The sequence below is a fragment of the Eleutherodactylus coqui genome, chromosome 9 (assembly GCF_035609145.1).
Source record: "Eleutherodactylus coqui strain aEleCoq1 chromosome 9, aEleCoq1.hap1, whole genome shotgun sequence".
Classification (NCBI taxonomy): Eukaryota; Metazoa; Chordata; class Amphibia; order Anura; family Eleutherodactylidae; genus Eleutherodactylus; species Eleutherodactylus coqui.
In genome coordinates, this window is record NC_089845.1 from 117,767,168 (window position 1) to 117,788,028 (window position 20,861).

Here is a 20,861-nt window from a genome sequence, read left to right on the forward strand (position 1 = left end):
GTTTTTTGGTGCAAAAAAAAGGTGCAAACCTATTTTTAATATTCCGAGCACTTGCCACTTTTCGAAAAGGTGAGTGGCTCTTAGTGAAAGGGGACTTTATCTCCTGCCACCTGGCAGATTTACTCCAATTTACGTCAGAAACTGGCATAAATTACAGTTTGCAGATTTCCCTTTCAGGAGTGTAGGCAGGCAAAAAATGTCCCTAAGTGTGCGCCTCTTAATAGGCCCATCTTACTCCAGCACAAGTTAATGACTTCCCCATGGGGTTTAGTATATCCTTAACACAGGATTATTAAAGGCTATGTATATACTTGCAGCCATTAAAGGTATTATCCGGGGACCAAAATTGTTTTCAAATCTGCTCACAATATTGTAAAAAAAAAAAAAAAAAGAGGCAATACCTATCTAACCCGCTTTGCCGATGCTTGGTTCCACAGCAGTCGTCATTTCCGACTATAACGAGTTAGTGATGAAGTCATTGGCACCAGAGAAGTGTGACCGCTGCAGCTGGCCACAGACTCACTTCTGCAGGTAATTAACTGCAGTGGTCAATGTTCCACTGGGACAACAACACTCAAGCAGATGGAAGTGAAGAACCGCAGGGGACCAAGTAACAATGTAACTAGAGCAGCAAGAAAGTGGGCGAGTATGGCTTCTTTTATTTTTGTTGTAAGCAGCTTCAAAACAACTTTGGTCTCCACACAACAGCTTTAAATGCTTTATAATTAAAAAAATATAAGACAACATTGCAGAGTCTTGATTAAAAAAAAAAGTTTCGTGTCTACAGCAGGTCAATGTATCTCCATGGTTACAGACAACAAACAAATTCTGTGTAATCTGTTGCTGCAGTGACTCTCCTTTTCATCTACTCGTTTGCCTCCTGGTAGCTAAAATTACATACATTAGATATCATTAACGCAAAGCAATAGATTTTTGCCATCTATTTGGTCTTTGTGAATGGACCTGTAAAATGACAAAACCTATATTTTCCATCAGCACCACTGAAAAGCTTTGCATAGACAGTGATTTAGGCATTTACATTAAAGGGGTTGTTCGGATGGTATACCATTTTTTAAACCTAGATCCAAATGTGTGAAAACAATAAGAGTAGCAGTACTTATTGATACTCAGCCCCAATGATCCAATGCTGTATCTTTGTTGTCCTCTCAGTCTTTTTTGTGGAATGGAAACCACCAAACTGCTGTAGCCAATCTGAACCCACAGTGAAATGTGCTGTTTTTCTGGCATCATGGCTCCCTGCATCTGAGTGGTCATGCCAGAAGAACGCCACCTAACGCGCTGCGGCCTTTAATTGCCTGCAGCAGTCAGGTGGTCTCTTTTCCACAGCAAAGACTGGGAGGACCACAGGGCTGCAGCATTAAATCACCAGGGCAGAGAACGGGTAAGAACTGCTACTTTTATTGTACATTTGGATCTACAGTGGTGCCTTGGGTTAAGAGTTTAATTCGTTCTGTGACAAAGCTCTTAACCCAAAACACTCGTATGTCAAAACCAGTTTTCCCACTGAAATAAATGGAAATGGCATTAATCCGTTCTGCCATTCCTTTCAATAGGGTTGCCGCTGTTGCCGGCATCCCCTTTGAATGCAATGGGCTGCTGGCAACCCGGCAGTGATTTTCGGGGGAGGGCTTTAAATATAAGCCCTTCCCTAAAAATCATCCATAGCATGTGTAAAAAATAAGAGTATGTTTTTGGTTTTTTTTTTAAACATATGCTATGGATTATTTTCAGGGAAGGACTTATATTTAAAGCCCTTCCCCGAAAATCAATGTGGAGGTGCTAGAATCCTATTGCTTTCAATGGGGCTGCCGGTAGCGTCAGCCCCATTGAAATCAATGGGAGAGCTTCGCAATCCTCTGCGACAGCTGTCACAGCTCTGGCAGGGGATTCTTTACTCCCCGCGGGGAGTCCCCTTTTCACTGAACACTGTGACAGCGCTGTCACAGTGTTCAGCGATGAGGGGACTCCCCGCGTGGAATATGTAGCAGGCTCGCAACCAGAGTTTTTGTTCTTGAATAAGAGCAAAAATTCGGGAGAGAGCCTGCTCTCAAGTCAAGAAGCTCGCAAGCTGAGGCATTCACAAGCCAACGTATCACTGTATATTAAAAAATGGTATAGCATCTGGACAATCCCTTTAATGCTTATGCCAGATCGTTTTCACCTGAAGCTGACAACTGAGTGTGTATGGGCAGCCAACAAACTGCCCTGCAGACTCCAGATTAACATTTTTTTGGCTATTTTTGTATAGTGGTGCCAAATGAAAGACAGCTGCTCGTCCCTTCTTCGATTAAAAAAAAACAAGCAGCTCAAAATTAGACCTGTACATGAATAAAGTACATGAAAATACTGTGCTACATGTGATGATGGACTTTCAATAATCTCGCTCACTCCTTTATTAGTTATTCTATAAGACATTTACATCTTCTTAGATCTCAAAGTGTTTATGGTCACCAGTGTAAAACATGGTACCAATTACCATGATATCTAAACATATTTGTCACTAACACCTTCATTGTGATTAAATTACAGCCGTTAAAATGAGAAGCTGTTTACCTTAGGCTAAGTCCAAAAAACTTAGAGGAGACCACCCAAATTCCTCAACTGTATGCGTTGCCTTGTGGCCATACATCCAGATTCAGCTTTTCACTTTCATTCCATACATCATACTACAACTCTTCCATTAAAACGTGAGGAGTGCTAAACGGGCCATCACCGGAGAGGAACAAATTCTATTTATAAACAAATTATTTTTGTCGATTTTTCTAAATAACCACAGATTACACATGACAAAATGTCTTAATTTTAAAAGGCTGAATCTGGAGTGATTTACGGGGCGAGGTATAAATCTGTAACAGTAAATCTTGATTTAACGTAAAGATCTGACATTGCAAAGTAAAAGAAAGTGAAGTAATCTGCAAGAAGTCCTCGAGCTGGGGGTCACATCTTGTTCATGGAAACCATCTGGTTGGGACCCACTGAGCCACACCAAACACAAATGATCTTTAAAAAAAAAAAAAGTTAAGAAAAAAAGAAAAAATATCCTATTCATTAATGCATCACAGCTGTAGTGAGCGTTACTTCATTTTTCCATGGAAACGTCGTCTATGTTTCAAGGATCGTGTTACAGTTTTGGTAGCAACGTGTTCTCTGGCCAATATTGGACACATTTATGTGTTAAAGAGAAGGAATTATTACAAATTCTTGAAATAGAATCACCTCCTATTTTAATTCCTGTTATGTCAAGAAAAATATCAATTGCTAATGATGAAGCAAAGAAGAATGCAGTGTTACCATCCTGACTTCAGGAAAGAGGGCTACATCATGCCTTCTGCTCTACATGTGCAGGTTGCAGGAAGGTAGATACTTCTATTCAATGCATATTTTGTACTGAACTTCGGTATCTCATGAGTAGCGCACTATATTTCAGTAGAATACATGGAGATGTTGACATATCTAGACTAAAATTAAGCATTATTACCCACAGCCTATTTATAAATGTTGTTAATCTCTAATCTGTTTTTGTACATTAAAATATAGAAATTTCTAAAAGTTTCTGATACACACTAAATGTATGTAGATTCTAATTTTCTTTCCAAATTCTATAAAACTACCCACCAGCCTGGGCTCAGCAACCTGCATTAGAAAAGAGACTTGCATAAAGAATAGTAAAAGACAAAAACATTGTGTAGCGATGTGGCAGTGTCATCAGCTACCAATTAGTGTACTACTTGCAGAACTGCAGTACACTCCAACTGTGCGGATACTCATTCATTGACAGCCACAAGAAGTGACAACACTGCATCTTCTCTAACCCCATGTGTGACAGTTTAAGGGTGCGTTCACATGTAGCTGATTTGGGTGCAGATCTGCAGCAGATTTCAAATAGATTGAAATTGAAAGGGTGACATCTGCTGTAGATCTGCACCAAAATCAGCTGTGTGTGAACAAGCCCTAAACCTGGAAAAATGACAGATGGAATCCTGTGAAACCAGCTTAAAGGGGTTGTCCTGCAAAAGCAAGTGAAGTTAAACACTTCTGTATGGCCATATAAATGCACTTTGTAATATACATTGTGCATTAAATATTGGCCATACAGAAGTTATATACTTACCCCCCCCCACCCCCGGTGTTGGCGTCCCCGTCTCCATGGCGCCGACCGAAGCCTTCTTCTGCCTCGATTAGACGCGCTTGCGCAGTCTGCTCTTCTGTGCCATTGAATGGGGCCGCTCCGGCGTGCCTGGGCCGCACAGGTCGTCTGCGCATGCGAGTAGGGATGAGCGAGTATACTCGCTAAAGGCAATTGCTCAAGCGAGCATTGCCTTTAGCGAGTATCTCCCCCGCTCAAGACTGAAGCTTCGGGTGCCGGCGCGGGGGAGCGGTGAGTAGCGGCTGTCAGCAGGAGGGAGCGGGGGAGAGAGAGGGAGAGAGAGATCTCCTCTCCGTTCCGCCCCGCTCTCCCCCGCAGCTCCGCGCCCGTTGCCGGCACCCGAACCTTCAGTCTCGAGCGGGGGAGATACTCGCTAAAGGCAATGCTCGCTCGAGCAATTGCCTTTAGCGAGTATACTCGCTCATCTATAATTCCGGGCTCTTTTTATAACCAGGGTACTTACCCTATTCTATTACTATTATTCTCCAATACCTGGGACTAAAATCATCTTTAGTTCTCACATACTTTTAAAGGTGTTGACCAGTTGAAAATTCTTGATAACCTATCCTTAGGTCAGGCCATCAATTGTGGATCAGCGAATGTCTGCTACCTGTGACCCCCTCTGATCAGCTGTTTATCTGGCCAATGTGCTTTTGCACTTAACCGATTTCTGCAAGCAGACAGCTGTATTCTCCTGCAGTTGGAACAGAGCTTTCTGCTTTATGCAGAAATCAACACAGTATATGAACACAACAGCACAGCCAACAGTTGGTCAGAGGGGATTCCAGGTGGCAGACCCCAACAATCTACTATTGATGGTTTGTCCTGCAGATAGATTAGCTATAGTTTAAAAATGGACAACCCCTTTAATTCTACTCAATGTGAGGCAACAGGGTTAGCTTGGCAGTGAGACATGTTAAGACTAGAAAAGAAGCAGAATTGTTGGGAACCATTTCAATCAACACCTTTTATAACTCAAACGTGTCTGAAGTCCTAAACTATCAAAATGTAATAAAAATATTCCACACTACTTTTTATAACCATTTTTTGTTTTTAAAGGTCATAAAAAAACAAATATATACAGATTTTTACATAACTACACAAAACTAAATATTGAATATAAATTTAAAAAAAAACGTGGGTTTGATATTTAAGCCACTGGACTACATACAATAGTACAAGTATTTAAACTATTGTGGTAAAATGTCTGAATGGCAACAATATATAAAAATATTTCATTTGTTTTAGGGCTTCAGCTGAAAATATGATTGGATTGTTAAAAGAACAGAAATGCACTGCTCAAAACAATTAAGGAGGTCAGAAACGCTATCTTTTCTCCTTAGGGAGACCGAGGAGACTCAAAAGGCATTCCATGCTCCTCTGGGTAATATGCAAATAAGGGAGATGGAATAATAACTCCACAGTGCCACCTATTGGAAGGCAGCATTCCTTCAAGACAAAGTTAGACTCTTTATTTATTTTTAACAATGACTGGGAATTAAAAGCAAAGCCAGACTCCATGCACAGACAATTGTTTCAGGGTATTTGCCCTTCATCAGTGTACAGTAGGAGTCTGGCTTTGCTAGTGAAAGGCCTGTGATGGGGGTCAAAAACACTATCTTTTCTACTTAGGGAGAGCACCTAGACGATGAGTGAGGAGACTCAAAAGGTCATTTATGCTTCTCTGGGTAATATGCAAATAACAGTCAATATGGCACAGATTTTGTCTGAGCGCAGACTTGATATCTGCATAACAGAGGGTAAAAAATGGCATGTCACATTATATCAGGTTTTCCACATATGGATTAGGCCAACTGAATAATGCTAATCTGCATGCAGGTTCATGGCTGCAGTACTGCAAATCTGTAGCTGAAATTTTAGCTTAAATGTGCCGATTTCTGATGCGGTTTTCAATCAAATCTGCATTCGATATACAGGGTTAGCAAAAATAAACTTTCCCAACTCAGAGGGGAAAGATTAATTTTGCCACTGTATTGCATTCTGCTGCTCCAAACTAGATGAAATTCAGACAACGTCTACTTCGGAATGTAGCCATTGTAGTTGATTCACAACGTTCAGTGGTGGAAGACATGCTTTTACAAATAGAGAGCTTTGCTGAAAACCAAGGGGGATATATTGAACATATGCAGCATGACTTGCATAACTACAACAGCACCAATGGCAACTTTTTTACTATATTTTTTTTTCCAGAATGACAAGTGCATTGTCCCAACTGGGCGCTGTCCAAATGAAGATTCATGCAGAGCAGCCGAATGCCTTCCAGAAGCCTCCGAATTGGGGGAAGTTAAATTTCACTAATCCTGTAATTTAGCCCTGATTTGGAGTTTGAATTTTTTTGGGCGCCAAAATTGAATGCATTTTCTGGTCTGGGGTTCGAATTAAAGTTTGTTGAAAGGGTCAAATGCATTACTCGTGATTCAAAGTATTAGGCTGGAGGTGTGACTTGTATAAATGGGGAGGGGTATTAGTTTTAAGCAATTTATTGACCACATAACCTTGCATAATCTTGGATGTCACTGCTCAAAAATGGTTAAGTATGGCCAAACCCAAGTATGTGCATACTTCCACCTATTATATCTTGAAATTCCCTTGGAGATCCCACGCAGAGTTAGTTATGCCCCTACTCTCAAGGCAATGAAAATAAGACTCAGGTTGTTTGTCTTCTGATATATATATTTTTTTCATTCCTAATTAATGTCTATATTTAAAGGTAATTTATACATTAGTTAAAACAAGAATGAAGAGAAAGACACGATCTTCACCGAACTTCCAAAAACATAGCTTTGTTTCATTCCAGCTTGGCATTACATGTTATGCGCTTGTCAGAAGCGAACAGCTTCAGGAGATACTTTCACTCTTCTTGGTGTTTAAACGTTTAATGAGGGAAAACATCCTGTTCTGAGATGGAGAGACGTTTGGAAGTTTTGCTGGTGTCCATCTGTTGGGCAAGTATCATACTGACTTCATATAATAATGCAGGGCGCCAGCAATAACCATCCCCAGATGGCAGAAATCAGGACAGATTCCATCATCCTCTTGTCTCTTCTCTTTCCATAAGGAATACAGCACTCATTGAAGAGTTTTCCTCATTCAGCTTCTAGATACTAATTAACTAACTTAATTTTAATCACAACAACAATTGAAACCAGCAGAATGTTTCTTTGCATGTCTATTCTACACTACACAGAAACATCACCAGGAGGCAAAGCTGTCCGAGACAAAGACAATTCCAAAATAAAGTAGTTCTATGAAGCAATTATATTGTATGCCAGGATTATGAAAAATTCTGCGGGATCTATAAAGCCTTTTCTAGCTTCTACCGGTCGTGTAACTATAGGGGTTATAAGGGTAGCAGTGGCAACCCAGCTCCTAAACTTGAGGGGCCCAAAAGCCCTCCCGCATCACAGTAAGACCTATCACTGCCCCAGCTCCCTTATGCAAAGTTACATTAATTTTTTACTCACACAGGTACATCTAGCATAACAGCGCTCAGCCCATGCCCCTGGCTCTGTGTAGGCTGTGCGAGTAGAAAATGAAAGTAACTTTGGCATGAGAGATTGGACGTGGGGCAGGATGGGGAACACATAGTTTAACAGTACTGTGGAATATGGATTATATGAGGGCACAGAGGGGGCAACAGTGGCTACAATGGTGGTAATACTGGCCACTCAGTGCCCTGACTTCTTATTTGCGGTCCCTTCTGTGCCTTAACAATCTAATAGTAGCCCAATCGCTATTAGGGTGTAAGGGAACAACAGACGCCCCAAGAAGAGTGTGAGGGCACAGAGGGGGCCAATTTTAGAACGGGGGGGGGGGGGCATAGAAGACACCAGTATTAGAATATGGGAGCACGCTGATTAGGGCATTTAAAAAAGCAAGTAACATGTTAAAGACAGTCGGCACCTGTTGTGTATGGAGCGGGAGCGGCTTCCGATCCCACTCCATACAAACCCCACACTCACATGGCATACTTGTATGCCCTTTAGGCTTAACCCCTTGAGTGGCACGCTCGGAAATTTTCCGGGACGAGCTCCACTGCCGACAGTGATATAGCCCGGAAGATTTCCGAGCTATGTATCACTATGGGAGCTGCAGAGCACAATGCCACAAGCTGTTACATTGTGCTCTGCCTGCAAAGACGGACAGAGAACATAGCAGGACATTGAGAAGCAGGAAGATATTGCCGATATGCCGGCAATCTCCTGCTTCTAAGTCTCCTGCTTTGTTTATAGGTTGCCATAGAGACCATCGGCTTGTCAGAAGCAAGCCGATGATCTCTGTGGCAGGGAGAGCTGATGCTTGCCTGTCAGAGGACAAGCAGGCACCAGCTCTTACAGCAGAGATCAGAGAAAACCTCTGATCTCTGCTGTGTTAACCCTTTACATGCTGCAGTCTATGTGACTGCAGCATGTAAAGGGCTGTCACCATCAGACCCCCAGAAAGTGATCAGGGGGTCCTGATGGGTCCCTGTGGAAGTCCCCTAAAGGGACAAAAATTAAAAAAATAAGTGAAAAAAAAACAAAAGTTAAAAAATTATTAAAAAATTGAAAAAAAACACCACTCGTCTCCCTTTATTTTGCAAAAAATGTAAAATAAAATCACACATGTGGTATCCGTGCGTCGTAATGACCCAAAAAAGGAAGTTCGTACATTATTTAACCCCTTAATGACATAGCCCCTTTTTTTCTTTTTTCCCCATTTCTTTTTTTCCTCCCCGAAACATAAAAACTGTATGAACTTGGTATTGCTGGAATCGTGTGACTCAGAGAATAATGTTATCACATTATTTATTCTGCATGTTGAACGCCATAAGAATGAAATCTAAAAAACAAATGGCGGAATTTCTTTTTTTCCCCCAATCTCCCTACAAATGTTTTCACAAAAGTTATGCAATACATTATAAATACCCAAAAATTATGCCATCAAAAATTACAACTTGTCCCGCAAAAACAAGCCCTCATATGGCCTGGTCAATGGAAAAATGAAAAAGTTATGGCTCTTGGAACGCAACTGCAAAATTAGTTGAAATTCAATGATTAGACCTTTTAAAAAACCTGCCCTGGTGGGTACGACAGGGTCGTAGCAAACCCGCCACTCAAGTGGTTAAGGAATTAATTTTTTTTTTAACTAACAATGTTCCTTGCAACTAGTGCTGCGTCAGTGGGTCACTTAGGGTATGTTCACATGTTATGTATTTAGGTGCAGATCCACTCCCAAATTTGCACAATATTTTGTTGTGGATTCACACAAGGATGTTGACAAGAACCCTTTCTCTGTCCTAGACAAGCAGCGATACTGTCACTAACACCTTCTCTGCCATATACCGGACATTTTAATAGCACTCTTTTTTTTATCCCAGACAACCAAGTATACCAAGACTTAACTCCTTCTCTGACCGCTAAAGTGAGATCAACAATCCCTTCACTGTCCTAGAATAGAACAAATGCAACCATTAACCCCCTTCTCTACCCTAAAATACCAGGGGTACTAACATTTACCCATTTACTGTCCTAGACCTCCTAGCAATGGTGTCAGGATGCCATTCTATCCTAGGCCTCCAGAAATGCTGAAAATGATCTCCTTTTCTGCTATGTATCACTAAGGAAATGTCTGTAAGGCCATGGCTTCCCTGGAAAAATCAGCAGTTTGCCGGAGGTGCTGGGAGTGGGATCATTTGATCGTTGGTCCTAGATAATACCACAGATCAATTCTTCTTCTCCTGCTTTTTTACATGCACTCCTACTTTTAGATTTAAAAGTTACAGCAAAACACACAGAAAAAACCTGTACATGTACAGGTAGCCTTAGAGAATTCCTAGAAATATGACAAAGCCTCAAGAAAACAAGGTATTGTATCCTGAAAAACTCAGATATGCAGAACTATGTCACACACACAAAAAAACTAGATTTTTTTTGGAGGTATTCTGGGAACGAGGCATAAAATTATGTTACAAAAATGTAACATTTCAGCAGATTAAAACAAAAGATCATTCTGTTTAAATTGCTCGAAAAAGGCGATACATCATGATTATAGCTTCATCCTGTTTTCCTTTGTAAAAACATGGTTTCCTGCTCCCAGCCAAGTTTCTAGTGAATATCAGTATAGTTTAGAAATCTGTTCTGCTAGTTTGTGGGTAAGAAATAGGTACATAATATTTCCTGTGGATAGAGCCCTTAATGTTTCCCAGGAAAATAGGAGCTTTATATCATTTTCACAGTGGCTTAGAAAAACATTTTCAAATTTGATGTTGATTCCAAGCAAGAATTTCAATAATGGAGATATAGGTTGATTTCCAAACCAAAATGAGTTTTTCTGGTATCAGTAACAACCACCTCATATACAAGGTGACTACATCAATTTATGTTTGGTAACTGTATAAAACAGTTGTCTCTGCCTCGTTGGGGTTTTTTTTTGCCTTCCTCTGGATCAACAAGGTGGGAGGGGGGGTACAAACAAGCTGAACTAGATGGGCATTGTCTTCATTAAGCCTAACATACTGTTACTATGAAGGATACAATGCATTTCACATCACTGCAAAATGCTTAAAGAGAACCTGTCACCTTAGTGAGGTTCTGCAATCTATGGGCACTTTGTCATAGAGTAGGAGATGCTGAACAGATTTATATATAGTTTTGTAGGAAATATTGAATATAACTTGTAATTTCTAAACTTAAGTCCTTGTTCTTTCTATGCCTAAGAGTCCAGTGGATGGTTCTATGCAGTGATTGCAGTGATTGACAGCCTATCATGCATGAATGTGCATGTAGAGATAGCTGTCAATCACCGATAGGACCGTCTACTGGACTCCAAGACATAGTTAGAACCTCTTATAAAAAATATACGTCAATCTGATTCAGTATGTTCTGCTCAATAAGATGCTGCTGGCAGAAAAGACACTATCTTCAAAGTGACAGGTTCCCTTTGGATGAAAAAACATGTCAATATGCAGAAAGAGAGGGAGATATGGTATTTTGCAATAAGAAAGATGTTCATCCACCCATCCATCATCTTTCTGAGAAACTTGCAGAAACAAAGCTCGACTATAAAAGGGAATTCAAAGGACTAAACTACTGATGACCAATCCTCAGGTTAGGTCATTAATAGAGATGAGCGAGCACCAAAATGCTCGGGTGCTCGTTACTCGGGACGAAATTTTCGCGATGCTCGAGGGTTCGTTTTGAGTAACGAACCCCATTGAAGTCAATGGGCGACCCGAGCATTTTTGTATATCGCCGATGCTCACTAAGGTTTCCATTTGTGAAAATCTGGGCAATTCAAGAAAGTGATGGGAACGACACAGAAACGGATAGGGCAGACGAGGGGCTACATGTTGGGCTGCATCTCAAGTTCCCAGGTCACACTATTAAGCCACAATAGCGGCAAGAGTGGGCCCCCCCCTCCCAACAATTTTTACTTCTGAAAGGCCCTCATTAGCAATGCATACCTTAGCTAAGCACCACACTACCTCCAACAAAGCACAATCACTGCCTGCATGACACTCCGCTGCCACTTCTCCTGGGTTACATGCTGCCCAACCCCCCCCCTTCCGCACGACCCAGTGTCCACAGCACACACCAAAGTGTCCCTGCGCAGCCTTCAGCTGCACTCATGCCACACCACCCTCATGTCTATTTATAAGTGCGTCTGCCATGAGGAGGAACCGCAGGCACACACTGCAGAGGGTTGGCACGGCTAGGCAGCGACTCTCTTTAAAAGGGGCGGGGCGATAGCCCACAATGCTGTACAGAAGCAATGAGAAATATAATCCTGTGCCACCGCCATCAGGAGCTGCACACGTGGGCATAGCAATGGGAAACCTATGTGCCACACACTATTCATTCTGTCAAGGTGTCTGCATGCCCCAGTCAGACCGCGTTTTTTTATAAATAGTCACAGGCAGGTACAACTCCGCAATGGGAATTCCGTGTGCACCCACAGCATGGGTGGCTCCCTGGAACCCACCGGCTGTACATAAATGTATCCCATTGCAGTGCCCTGGACAGCAGAGCTAACGTCAGATGAAATGCAGGTGGGCTTCGGCCCACACTGCATGCCCCAACCTGACCGGGGTTTTTAATTCATAGACACAGGCAGGTACAACTCCCTATTGTGAAGTCCCTGTGGAACGACAGCATGGGTGGGTGTCAGGAAGCCACCGGCGGTACATAATTATATCCCATTGCATTACCCATCACAGCTGAGGTAATGTCATGTTTAATGCAGGTGGGCTGCGGCCCACACTGCATGCCCCAGTCAGACTGTGGTTCTTTAGAAGTGGACACATGCAGTTACAACTCCGTGTGGACCGACAGCATGGGTGGCTCCCTGGAACCCACCGACGGTACATAAATATATCCCATTGCAGTGCCCAGCACAGCTGAGGTAATGTCATGTTTAATGCAGGTGGGCTTCGGCCCACACTGCATGCCCCAGTCAGACTGGGGTTCTTTAGAAGTGGACACATGCAGTTACAACTCCGTGTGGACCGACAGCATGGGTGGGTGCCAGGAAGCCACCGGCGGTACATAAATATATCCCATTGCAGTGCCCAGCACAGCTGATGTAACGTCAGCTTTAATGCAGGTGGGCAAAAATTTAATTGGATTACACTGTAGGCGAGGGCCCAAAAAAATTGGTGTACCAACAGTACTAATGTACCTCAGAAAAATTGCCCATGCCCAACCAAGAGGGCAGGTGAAACCCATTAATCGCTTTGGTTAATGTGGCTTAATTTGTAACTAGGCCTGGAGGCAGCCCAGTTAAAATAAAAATTGTTTCAGGTGCAAGTTTCAACGCTTTAATGAGCATTGAAACATATAAAAATTGTTTACAAAAATTATATGACTGAGCCTTGTGGGCCTAAGAAAGATTGCCCGTTCAGCGTGATTACGTAAGGTTTCAGGAGGAGGAGCAGGAGGAGAAGGATGAATATTATACACAGATTGATGAAGCTAAAAGGTCCACGTTTTTGATGGTGATAGAGAACAATGCTTCCATCCGCGGGTGCAGCCTACGTATTGTTTAGGTATCGCTGCTGTCCGCTGGTGGAGAAGAGAAGTCTGGGGAAATCCAGGCTTTGTTCATCTTGATGAATGTAAGCCTGTTGGCACTGTCGGTTGACAGGCGGGTACGCTTATCTGTGATGATTCCCCCAGCTGCACTAAACACCCTCTCTGACAAGACGCTAGCCGCAGGACAAGCAAGCACCTCCAGGGCATACAGCGCGAGTTCAGTCTACGTGTCCAGCTTTGACACCCAGTAGTTGTAGGGGGCAGAGGCGTCACGGAGGATGGTCGTGCGATCGGCTACGTACTCCCTCACCATCCTTTTACAGTGCTCCCGCCGACTCAGCCTTGACTGGGGAGCGGTGACACAGTCTTGCTGGGGAGCCAGAAAGCTTGTCAAAGGCCTTAGAGAGTGTTCCCCTGCCTGTGCTGTACATGCTGCCTGATCTCCGCGCCTCCCCTGCTACCTGGCCCTCGGAACTGCGCCTTCGGCCACTAGCGCTGTCGGGTGGGAATTTTACCATCAGTGTGTCCGCCAGGGTCCTGTGGTATAGCATCACTCTCGAACCCCTTTCCTCTTCGGGTATGAGAGTGGAAAGGTTCTCCTTATACCGTGGGTCGAGCAGTGTGTACACCCAGTAATCCGTAGTGGCCAGAATGCGTGTAACGCGAGGGTCACGAGAAAGGCATCCTAACATGAAGTCAGCCACGTGTGCCAGGGTACCTGTACGCAACACATGGCTGTCCGCACTAGGAAGATCACTTTCAGGATCCTCCTCCTCCCCCTCCTCAGGCCATACACGCTGAAAGGATGACAGGCAAGCAGCATGGGTACCCTCAGCATTGGGCCAAGCTGTCTCTTCCCCCTCCTCCTCATGCTCCTCCTTCTCCTCAACGCGCTGAGATATAGACAGGAGGGTGCTCTGACTATCCAGCGACATACTGTCTTCCCCCGCCTCTGTTTCCGAGCGCAAAGCGTCTGCCTTTATGCTTTGCAGGGAACTTCTCAAGAGGCATAGCAGAGGAATGGTGACGCTAATGATTGCAGCATCGCCGCTCACCATCTGGGTAGACTCCTCAAAGTTTCCAAGGACCTGGCAGATGTCTGCCAACCAGGCCCACTCTTCTCTAAAGAATTGAGGAGGCTGACTCCCACTGCGCCGCCCATGTTGGAGTTGGTATTCCACTATAGCTCTACGCTGCTCATAGAGCCTGGCCAACATGTGGAGCGTAGAGTTCCACCGTGTGGGCACGTCGCACAGCAGTCGGTGCACTGGCAGATGAAACCGATGTTGCAGGGTGGCAGCGTCCGTGTGGGACTTGCGGAAATGTGCGCAGAGCCGACGCACCTTTCCGAGCAGGTCTGACAAGCGTGGGTAGCTTTTCAGAAAGCGCTGAACCACCAAATTAAAGACGTGGGCCAGGCATGGCACGTGCGTGAGGCTGCCTAGCTGCAGAGCCGCTACCAGGTTACGGCCGTTGTCACACACGACCATGCACGGTTGGAGGCTCAGCGGCGCAAGCCAGCGGTCGGTCTGCTCTGTCAGACCCTGCAGCAGTTCGTGGGCCGTGTGCCTCTTCTCTCCTAAGCTGAGTAGCCTCCGTTTCCACAACCCTATACGGCAGCATCTCCAGGCTGATAAATTTGGCTATGTGCACGTTTAACGCTTGAGCGTGCGGGTGCGTGGCGGCGTACTTGCGCTTGTGCTTCAACACTTGCGCTAGTGACGGCTGGACGGTGCGCTGAGAGACATTGGTGGATGGGGCCGAGGTCAGCGGAGTTGAGGGTGTGGGTGCAGGCCAGGAGACGGTAGTGCCTGTGTCCTGAGAGGGGGGTTGGATCTCAGTGGCAGGTTGGGGCACAGGGGGAGAGGCAGCGGTGCAAACTGGAGGCGGTGAACGGCCTTCGTCCCACCTTGTGGGGTGCTTGGCCATCATATGTCTGCGCATGCTGGTGGTGGTGAGGCTGGTGGTGGTGGCTCCCCGGCTGATCTTGGCGCGACAAAGGTTGCACACCACTGTTCGTCGGTCGTCTGCACTCTCAGTGAAAAACTGCCAGACCTTTGAGCACCTCGGCCTCTGCAGGGTGGCATGGCGCGAGGGGGCGCTTTGGGAAACTGTTGGTGGATTATTCGGTCTGGCCCTGCCTCTACCCCTGGCCACCGCACTGCCTCTTCCAACCTGCCCTGCTGCTGCACTTGCCTCCCCCTCTGAAGACCTGTCTTCAGTAGGCGTAGCAAACCAGGTGGGGTCAGTCACCTCTTCGTCCTGCTGCTCTTCCTACGAATCCTCTGTGCGCTCCTCCCTCGGACTTACTCCAATTACTACTACCTGAGTGATAGACAACTGTGTCTCATCGTCATCGTCCTCCTCACCCACTGAAAGCTCTTGAGACAGTTGCCGGAAGTCCCCAGCCTCATCCCCCGGACCCCGGGAACTTTCCAAAGGTTGGGCATCGGTCACGACAAACTCCTCCAGTGGGAGATGATTCGGAACCATTGCTGCCCATTCTGGGCAGGGGCCCGAGAACAGTTCCTGGGAGTCTGCCTGCTACTCCGAATGTGTCATTGTAATGGAGTGAGGAGGCTGGGAGGAAGGAGGAGCAGCAGCCAGGGGATTCAGAGTTGCAGCAGTGGACGGCGCAGAACTCTGGGTGGTCGATAGATTGCTGGATGCACTTTCTGCCATCCACGACAGGACCTGCTCACACTGCTCATTTTCTAATAAAGGTCTACCGCGTGGACCCATTAATTGTGAGATGAATGTGGGGACGCCAGAAACATGCCTCTCTCCTAATCCCGCAGCAGTGGGCTGCGATACACCTGGATCAGGAGCTCGGCCTGTGCCCATACCCTGACTTGGGCCTCCGCGTCCTCGCCTGCGTCCATGTCCTCTAGGCCTACCCCTACCCCTCAGCATGCTGTATTACCAGTAGTGCAGAAACAGAACGCTGTAATTAAATGTGCCGCTTATTGGCCTGTGGTTGGAGGCTGACTTCGCTTATGGAACGCACAGCAGAGGCAGGAAAGAATTTTGCGCAAGCCTGCTGTAACACTTAGCTGGCTGCGTATGAATTAGGACAACTACCCCCAGCAGAGACGCAGTACAGTCAGGACGGTCACAAGCAGCCCAAATAGATATTTTTTCTCAAATTTTTTTGGAAAAGCCCACTGCCTATATAGACTGGATATGTCTTTCACTGTCCCTGCCTCACCACCACTACTGGCTGTGGACTATGTAAAATTACTGCAGACTGTTTCACTCTGGACAGGATGACAGCGCTGATGTAAGAGGCAACGTAGAGCCAGGAAAGAATTTTGTGCAAGCCTGCTGTAACAGTTAGCTGGCTGCGTATGAATTAGGACAACTACCCCCAGCAGAGACACAGTACAGTCAGAACGGTCACAGGCAGCCCAAATAGATTTTATTTCTCAAATTTTTTTGGAAAAGCCTACTGCCTATATAGACTGGATATGTCTTTCACTGTCCCTGCCTCACCACCACTACTGGCCGTGGACTATGTAAAATTACTGCAGGACGCAATGCTCTGGACGCAATGCTCTGCATGGCCGATATACAAAAAAAAAAAAAAAAGTGCAACACTGCAAAAAGCAGCCTCAACAGTACTGCACACAGTCAGATGTGGCCCTAAGAAGGACCGTTGGGGTTCTTGAAGCCTAAAATCAATCCTAACACTCTCCCTATAGCAGCTCCGGCATCAGCAGCACTTTCCCTGATCTCTGTCAGAATGCATCTGTGGCGAGCAGCGGGAGGGGCCGATTTATATACTCGGGTGACACCTGATCTCGCCAGCCACTCACTGCAGGGGGGTGGTATAGGGCTTGAACGTCGCAGGGGGAAGTTGTAATGCCTTCCCTGTCTTTCTATTGGCCAGAAAAGTGCGCTAATGTCTCAGAGATGAAAGTGAAAGTAACTCGAACATCGCGTGGTGCTCACCTCTAGTAACGAGCATCTCGAACACGCTAATACTCAAACGAGTATCAAGCTCGGACGAGTACGTTCGCTCATCTCTAGTCATTAACAGTTCATCAGTAGGGGTATATCGCTCATGATCCACGCCAATCAGATGATTGAAGTGACAGCAGCGCTCATTTGAGCGCTGTGCTGTTGAAGCTGAATATATATTGAATAGCGGCTGTGTCTTTTATAGCAAATCAATCTCATTCATTTGAATGGGGCTGGGCATGATCTCATCAGGCCACATTCGATGTCTAAAAAGAGGCCGCTGGCTCTTCAGACAACTGATCAGCGGGGATCACGAGCGTTGCACCTCCACTGAACAACTATTGATGACCTACCCTGTGGATAGGTCATCAATAGTTTAGTCCTGGAAAACACTTTCAACAATAATTGTCTTAACTTGTCATGCAATATATCACATTTGTTACATACATATATATGTACATTTTTCCCCCCCCCCACTACAAGAAGTGCACCTGAAGGGTAAGACGTTTCACTGCATTCCAGACTACTCTGATAATCTCCTTCATTCTCTCTTCTGGAGTCTTGCTGGAATCTCTAGAACTCTGTAGCATCTTTGCAGGAACTGATAAAGGACGTGATTCTGTAAACCAGAAGTAAAAGAAAAAAGTTAACATTACACAGATATAAACTGCTATTGATGTAAATCACCAGTATTCTCTTCCACCTAACAAGGTCACACAGTGTAATGTGCTGTGTGTGTAATGTGTGGGAATCAAGAAGGATGTAGTGGAGCTGTGTGTGATGTGTGGGGATCATAATGGATGTACCATGTAGCAGAGCTGGGTGTGTAATGTGCCGTGTGCGTAATGTGTGGGAATCATAATGGATGTACCATCATGCAGCATAAATGATAGATAATGAGCAGATCACTGATCGTGCAGAATAAATAACAGCAGTACTGAACAGCCTCTATGTTAAGGCAATGGAGAGAGGAGGGGGAGCGCAAGGAGTGAAATCTCTTCCTGCTGCCCGGCTGTGAGACAGCGATATTAGCTCCTGTGCAGGCACATGGGAGCTACTATATGCGGGGACGAGTGCTGGGCATCGTTTCCCCAACACTCGTCCCGTCTAAATGGGCCTTAAATGTGGTCTAATTGTTATCAAAGTCACAAATGCAGACAAATACAATCCAAGTAAACTAGTAATACACAGACAGTTGTTCCACCCTGGTCTTTTATCGAATACACTGAATAAACATCCACAGTGCAAGGAGAGATAGTATGTGAACTTCTATGTTAAAGACTTTTCCAAGAGCTAATTGGCATACAATGTTTCAAGTCAGGAAATTAGATTGCAAGTCTGGGCTGCACTGGTGCTTTGTTCTTAAAATAAAGAGAGAGAAAGCAGTTATTGACAGATCTGCTTTTTGCAGAAAAATCAGTTACTGAAAACCATGTCTTAATGCCAACAACTTTCATAAGACTTCAAAAGACAAGTTACACAGTCAAACAAAGCTGTAAAAGGCTACAAAAACACTGCTTAAAACTTTCAGGTAGAAGAACTTATATGTACCTCCTCTGGCAGATGGGTATGTAGGGAGTAGGGACAGGAGATGGAATGGCTTTTGGGTGCATTTGACAGCTGACACCAAGCTGCAGCCGGGATCAGAGATAAATCCCATAACAGCTTTTAACCATTTAGTTGTCATTGTCAATTTTGACAGTGTTAGTTAAATGGTCCGAAATAGGGAGATAGCTCTGTCGATCTCCTAAACGGCAAATACATCATAGGGTGCAGTTACGGAGTCATGGTAGTCTAGGCTTTGTAAAGGCCCTCAGGGCTGCCATGTATTGCTGTCTGTGGCATGTATTGCTGTCTGTGGCAAGGCTTACTACAATGCCTGTAGAAATACAATAATACTGCAATAATGAAGTACTGCAGTATATTGTGTAAGCAATCTGACGATTGCAAGTTAAAGTCTCCTATTGTGACTAAAAGGAAAAAGAATAACTTTTTATTTCAATATTACAAAATTAAAAAAACTAGAAAGTCTATATGTCTATAAAAGTCCAATCTTTTAAAATACCTCATAACTTATTTATCTTACACGGTGTAGAAAAAAAATACACAATGCTAAAATTGAGTTATGGGGTTTGGGTTACCCTGCCTCCAAAACTCCTCTAAGACGCTGCGGAATGACATGTAGGTGACTGTGCACAGAAGGCATCCCAGAAATATTGATTAACTGAAATACATTTGCAAGGAGGAATGGTCCAAATGACTCAACATTGGGCAAATCTTATTTGCAGCTAAAGGAAACATTTGATGGAGGTGACAGCTGTTAAAGACGATCTATAGGTTATTAAATTCAAGAGTTCACTCTTTCCCCTGTGTTGTGGATGTTTACTTAATGTGCTCTATAAAAGACATAAACGGCATAGTTGTTTATGTGTTTAGATGGTTTCTTTATAATTGTAACGTAGATAACAATGAAATCACAATTTATTAGTAATCAATGAATACATCTAAGTAATTCCAAATGGTTCACATACTGTGTTTGTGTGCATGTGTGTATATACATTGTTTATGATGTTTTGAGATTTCAATAAAAAAAATAAAGTTTAACAGTGGACCTCACTTTGCCTTGAGCTTTTCAGCGAAGGGTCCACTTTCATTCTCTACAAAGATCACCTAACATTTCAGGGTGGTCTGTTTTATCACAATATACTTTAAAATGTGTGTAGACAGGTTTCCCTTTCTGCAAGTCCTTCCTGTTGTTCTACAGTAAAGATGCATAAATGACTACTGTTCTTACCATGGTACTTATTTGCGGTTCACAGTAGGTAATGGCATCTGAAACATATAGTACCTCTTAGCTACTATGAAGGGTGATTATGTAAAGACCATTAAAGGCAGCACTTTAGTACAACACATTAACTGTGACCAAATAGGTAGAGAGCTGATTATTAGTTGCTTCTCCAAACAAACGCTAGTTTCTGCACTGAGAGGCATTCTGCAAGAATGTTTGGTTAAGCAAATGAAATCATGTTACACATGATCAAAGGCTGAGTAAAATCAGCCCATCGTAACATGTAAAAGCAATTACCACCCCGCCTGTAGGAGCACTTACCCAAAGCTAATGCCTTACAGAATACCGTTTGATCCATTTTATTAACTAATTAAATAGTGACTAGAGATTGCTGAGAATATAGTAGGTAGAACATTGCATTCCTCTACCACTTCACAAGCCTTACTTATGGGCTATTGACAAGATGGTATCTCAGTAATTTTTTTTTCTTTTTGGTTTCTTGGCTAATGAACTAAAATCCAGAAATGTCACAAGTAATTTGACAGATCAGACAGAAAATAACATTCCATGGTTCGCCGACTTCATCTCATACATGTTCAAGCCTCTTAGAACACATTAAAATGTACTTGTCACCTACATATACTAGAAGCAGCCATTTTATGGTAGGAAGCCATATCCAAAAGAATTCAGTCTTTAGGAATTCACAAAAAAACTGATGAACTGGATTAGTGGTTAAGGGCTCTTCTTAGACACAAAAAGATTAATGACTTTTTTTGCCTGAGTGAATGAGCTGGTGACATCACCAGATTGTTCACCCTCAGGCGGCCTGTTTAGACTGCACAATTCTCATTGAGAATCGTGCAGTTCTCGTTCACTTATTAGCAGTGTTTCACATTAGTTCACTAAGTTTGCA

General features: G+C 44.0%; 1 protein-coding gene across 1 annotated transcript in view; it reads right to left on the reverse strand.

Moving 5' to 3' along the window:
* VPS13B (vacuolar protein sorting 13 homolog B) overlaps positions 1–20,861 on the reverse strand; it is a 968,736-nt gene that overhangs the window by 509,126 nt on the left and 438,749 nt on the right. The window contains exon 22 of the mRNA XM_066578394.1: positions 17,652–17,779. Within this exon, the coding sequence (XP_066434491.1) occupies positions 17,652–17,779 (128 nt within the window). The remainder of the gene's footprint in view (positions 1–17,651; positions 17,780–20,861) is intronic.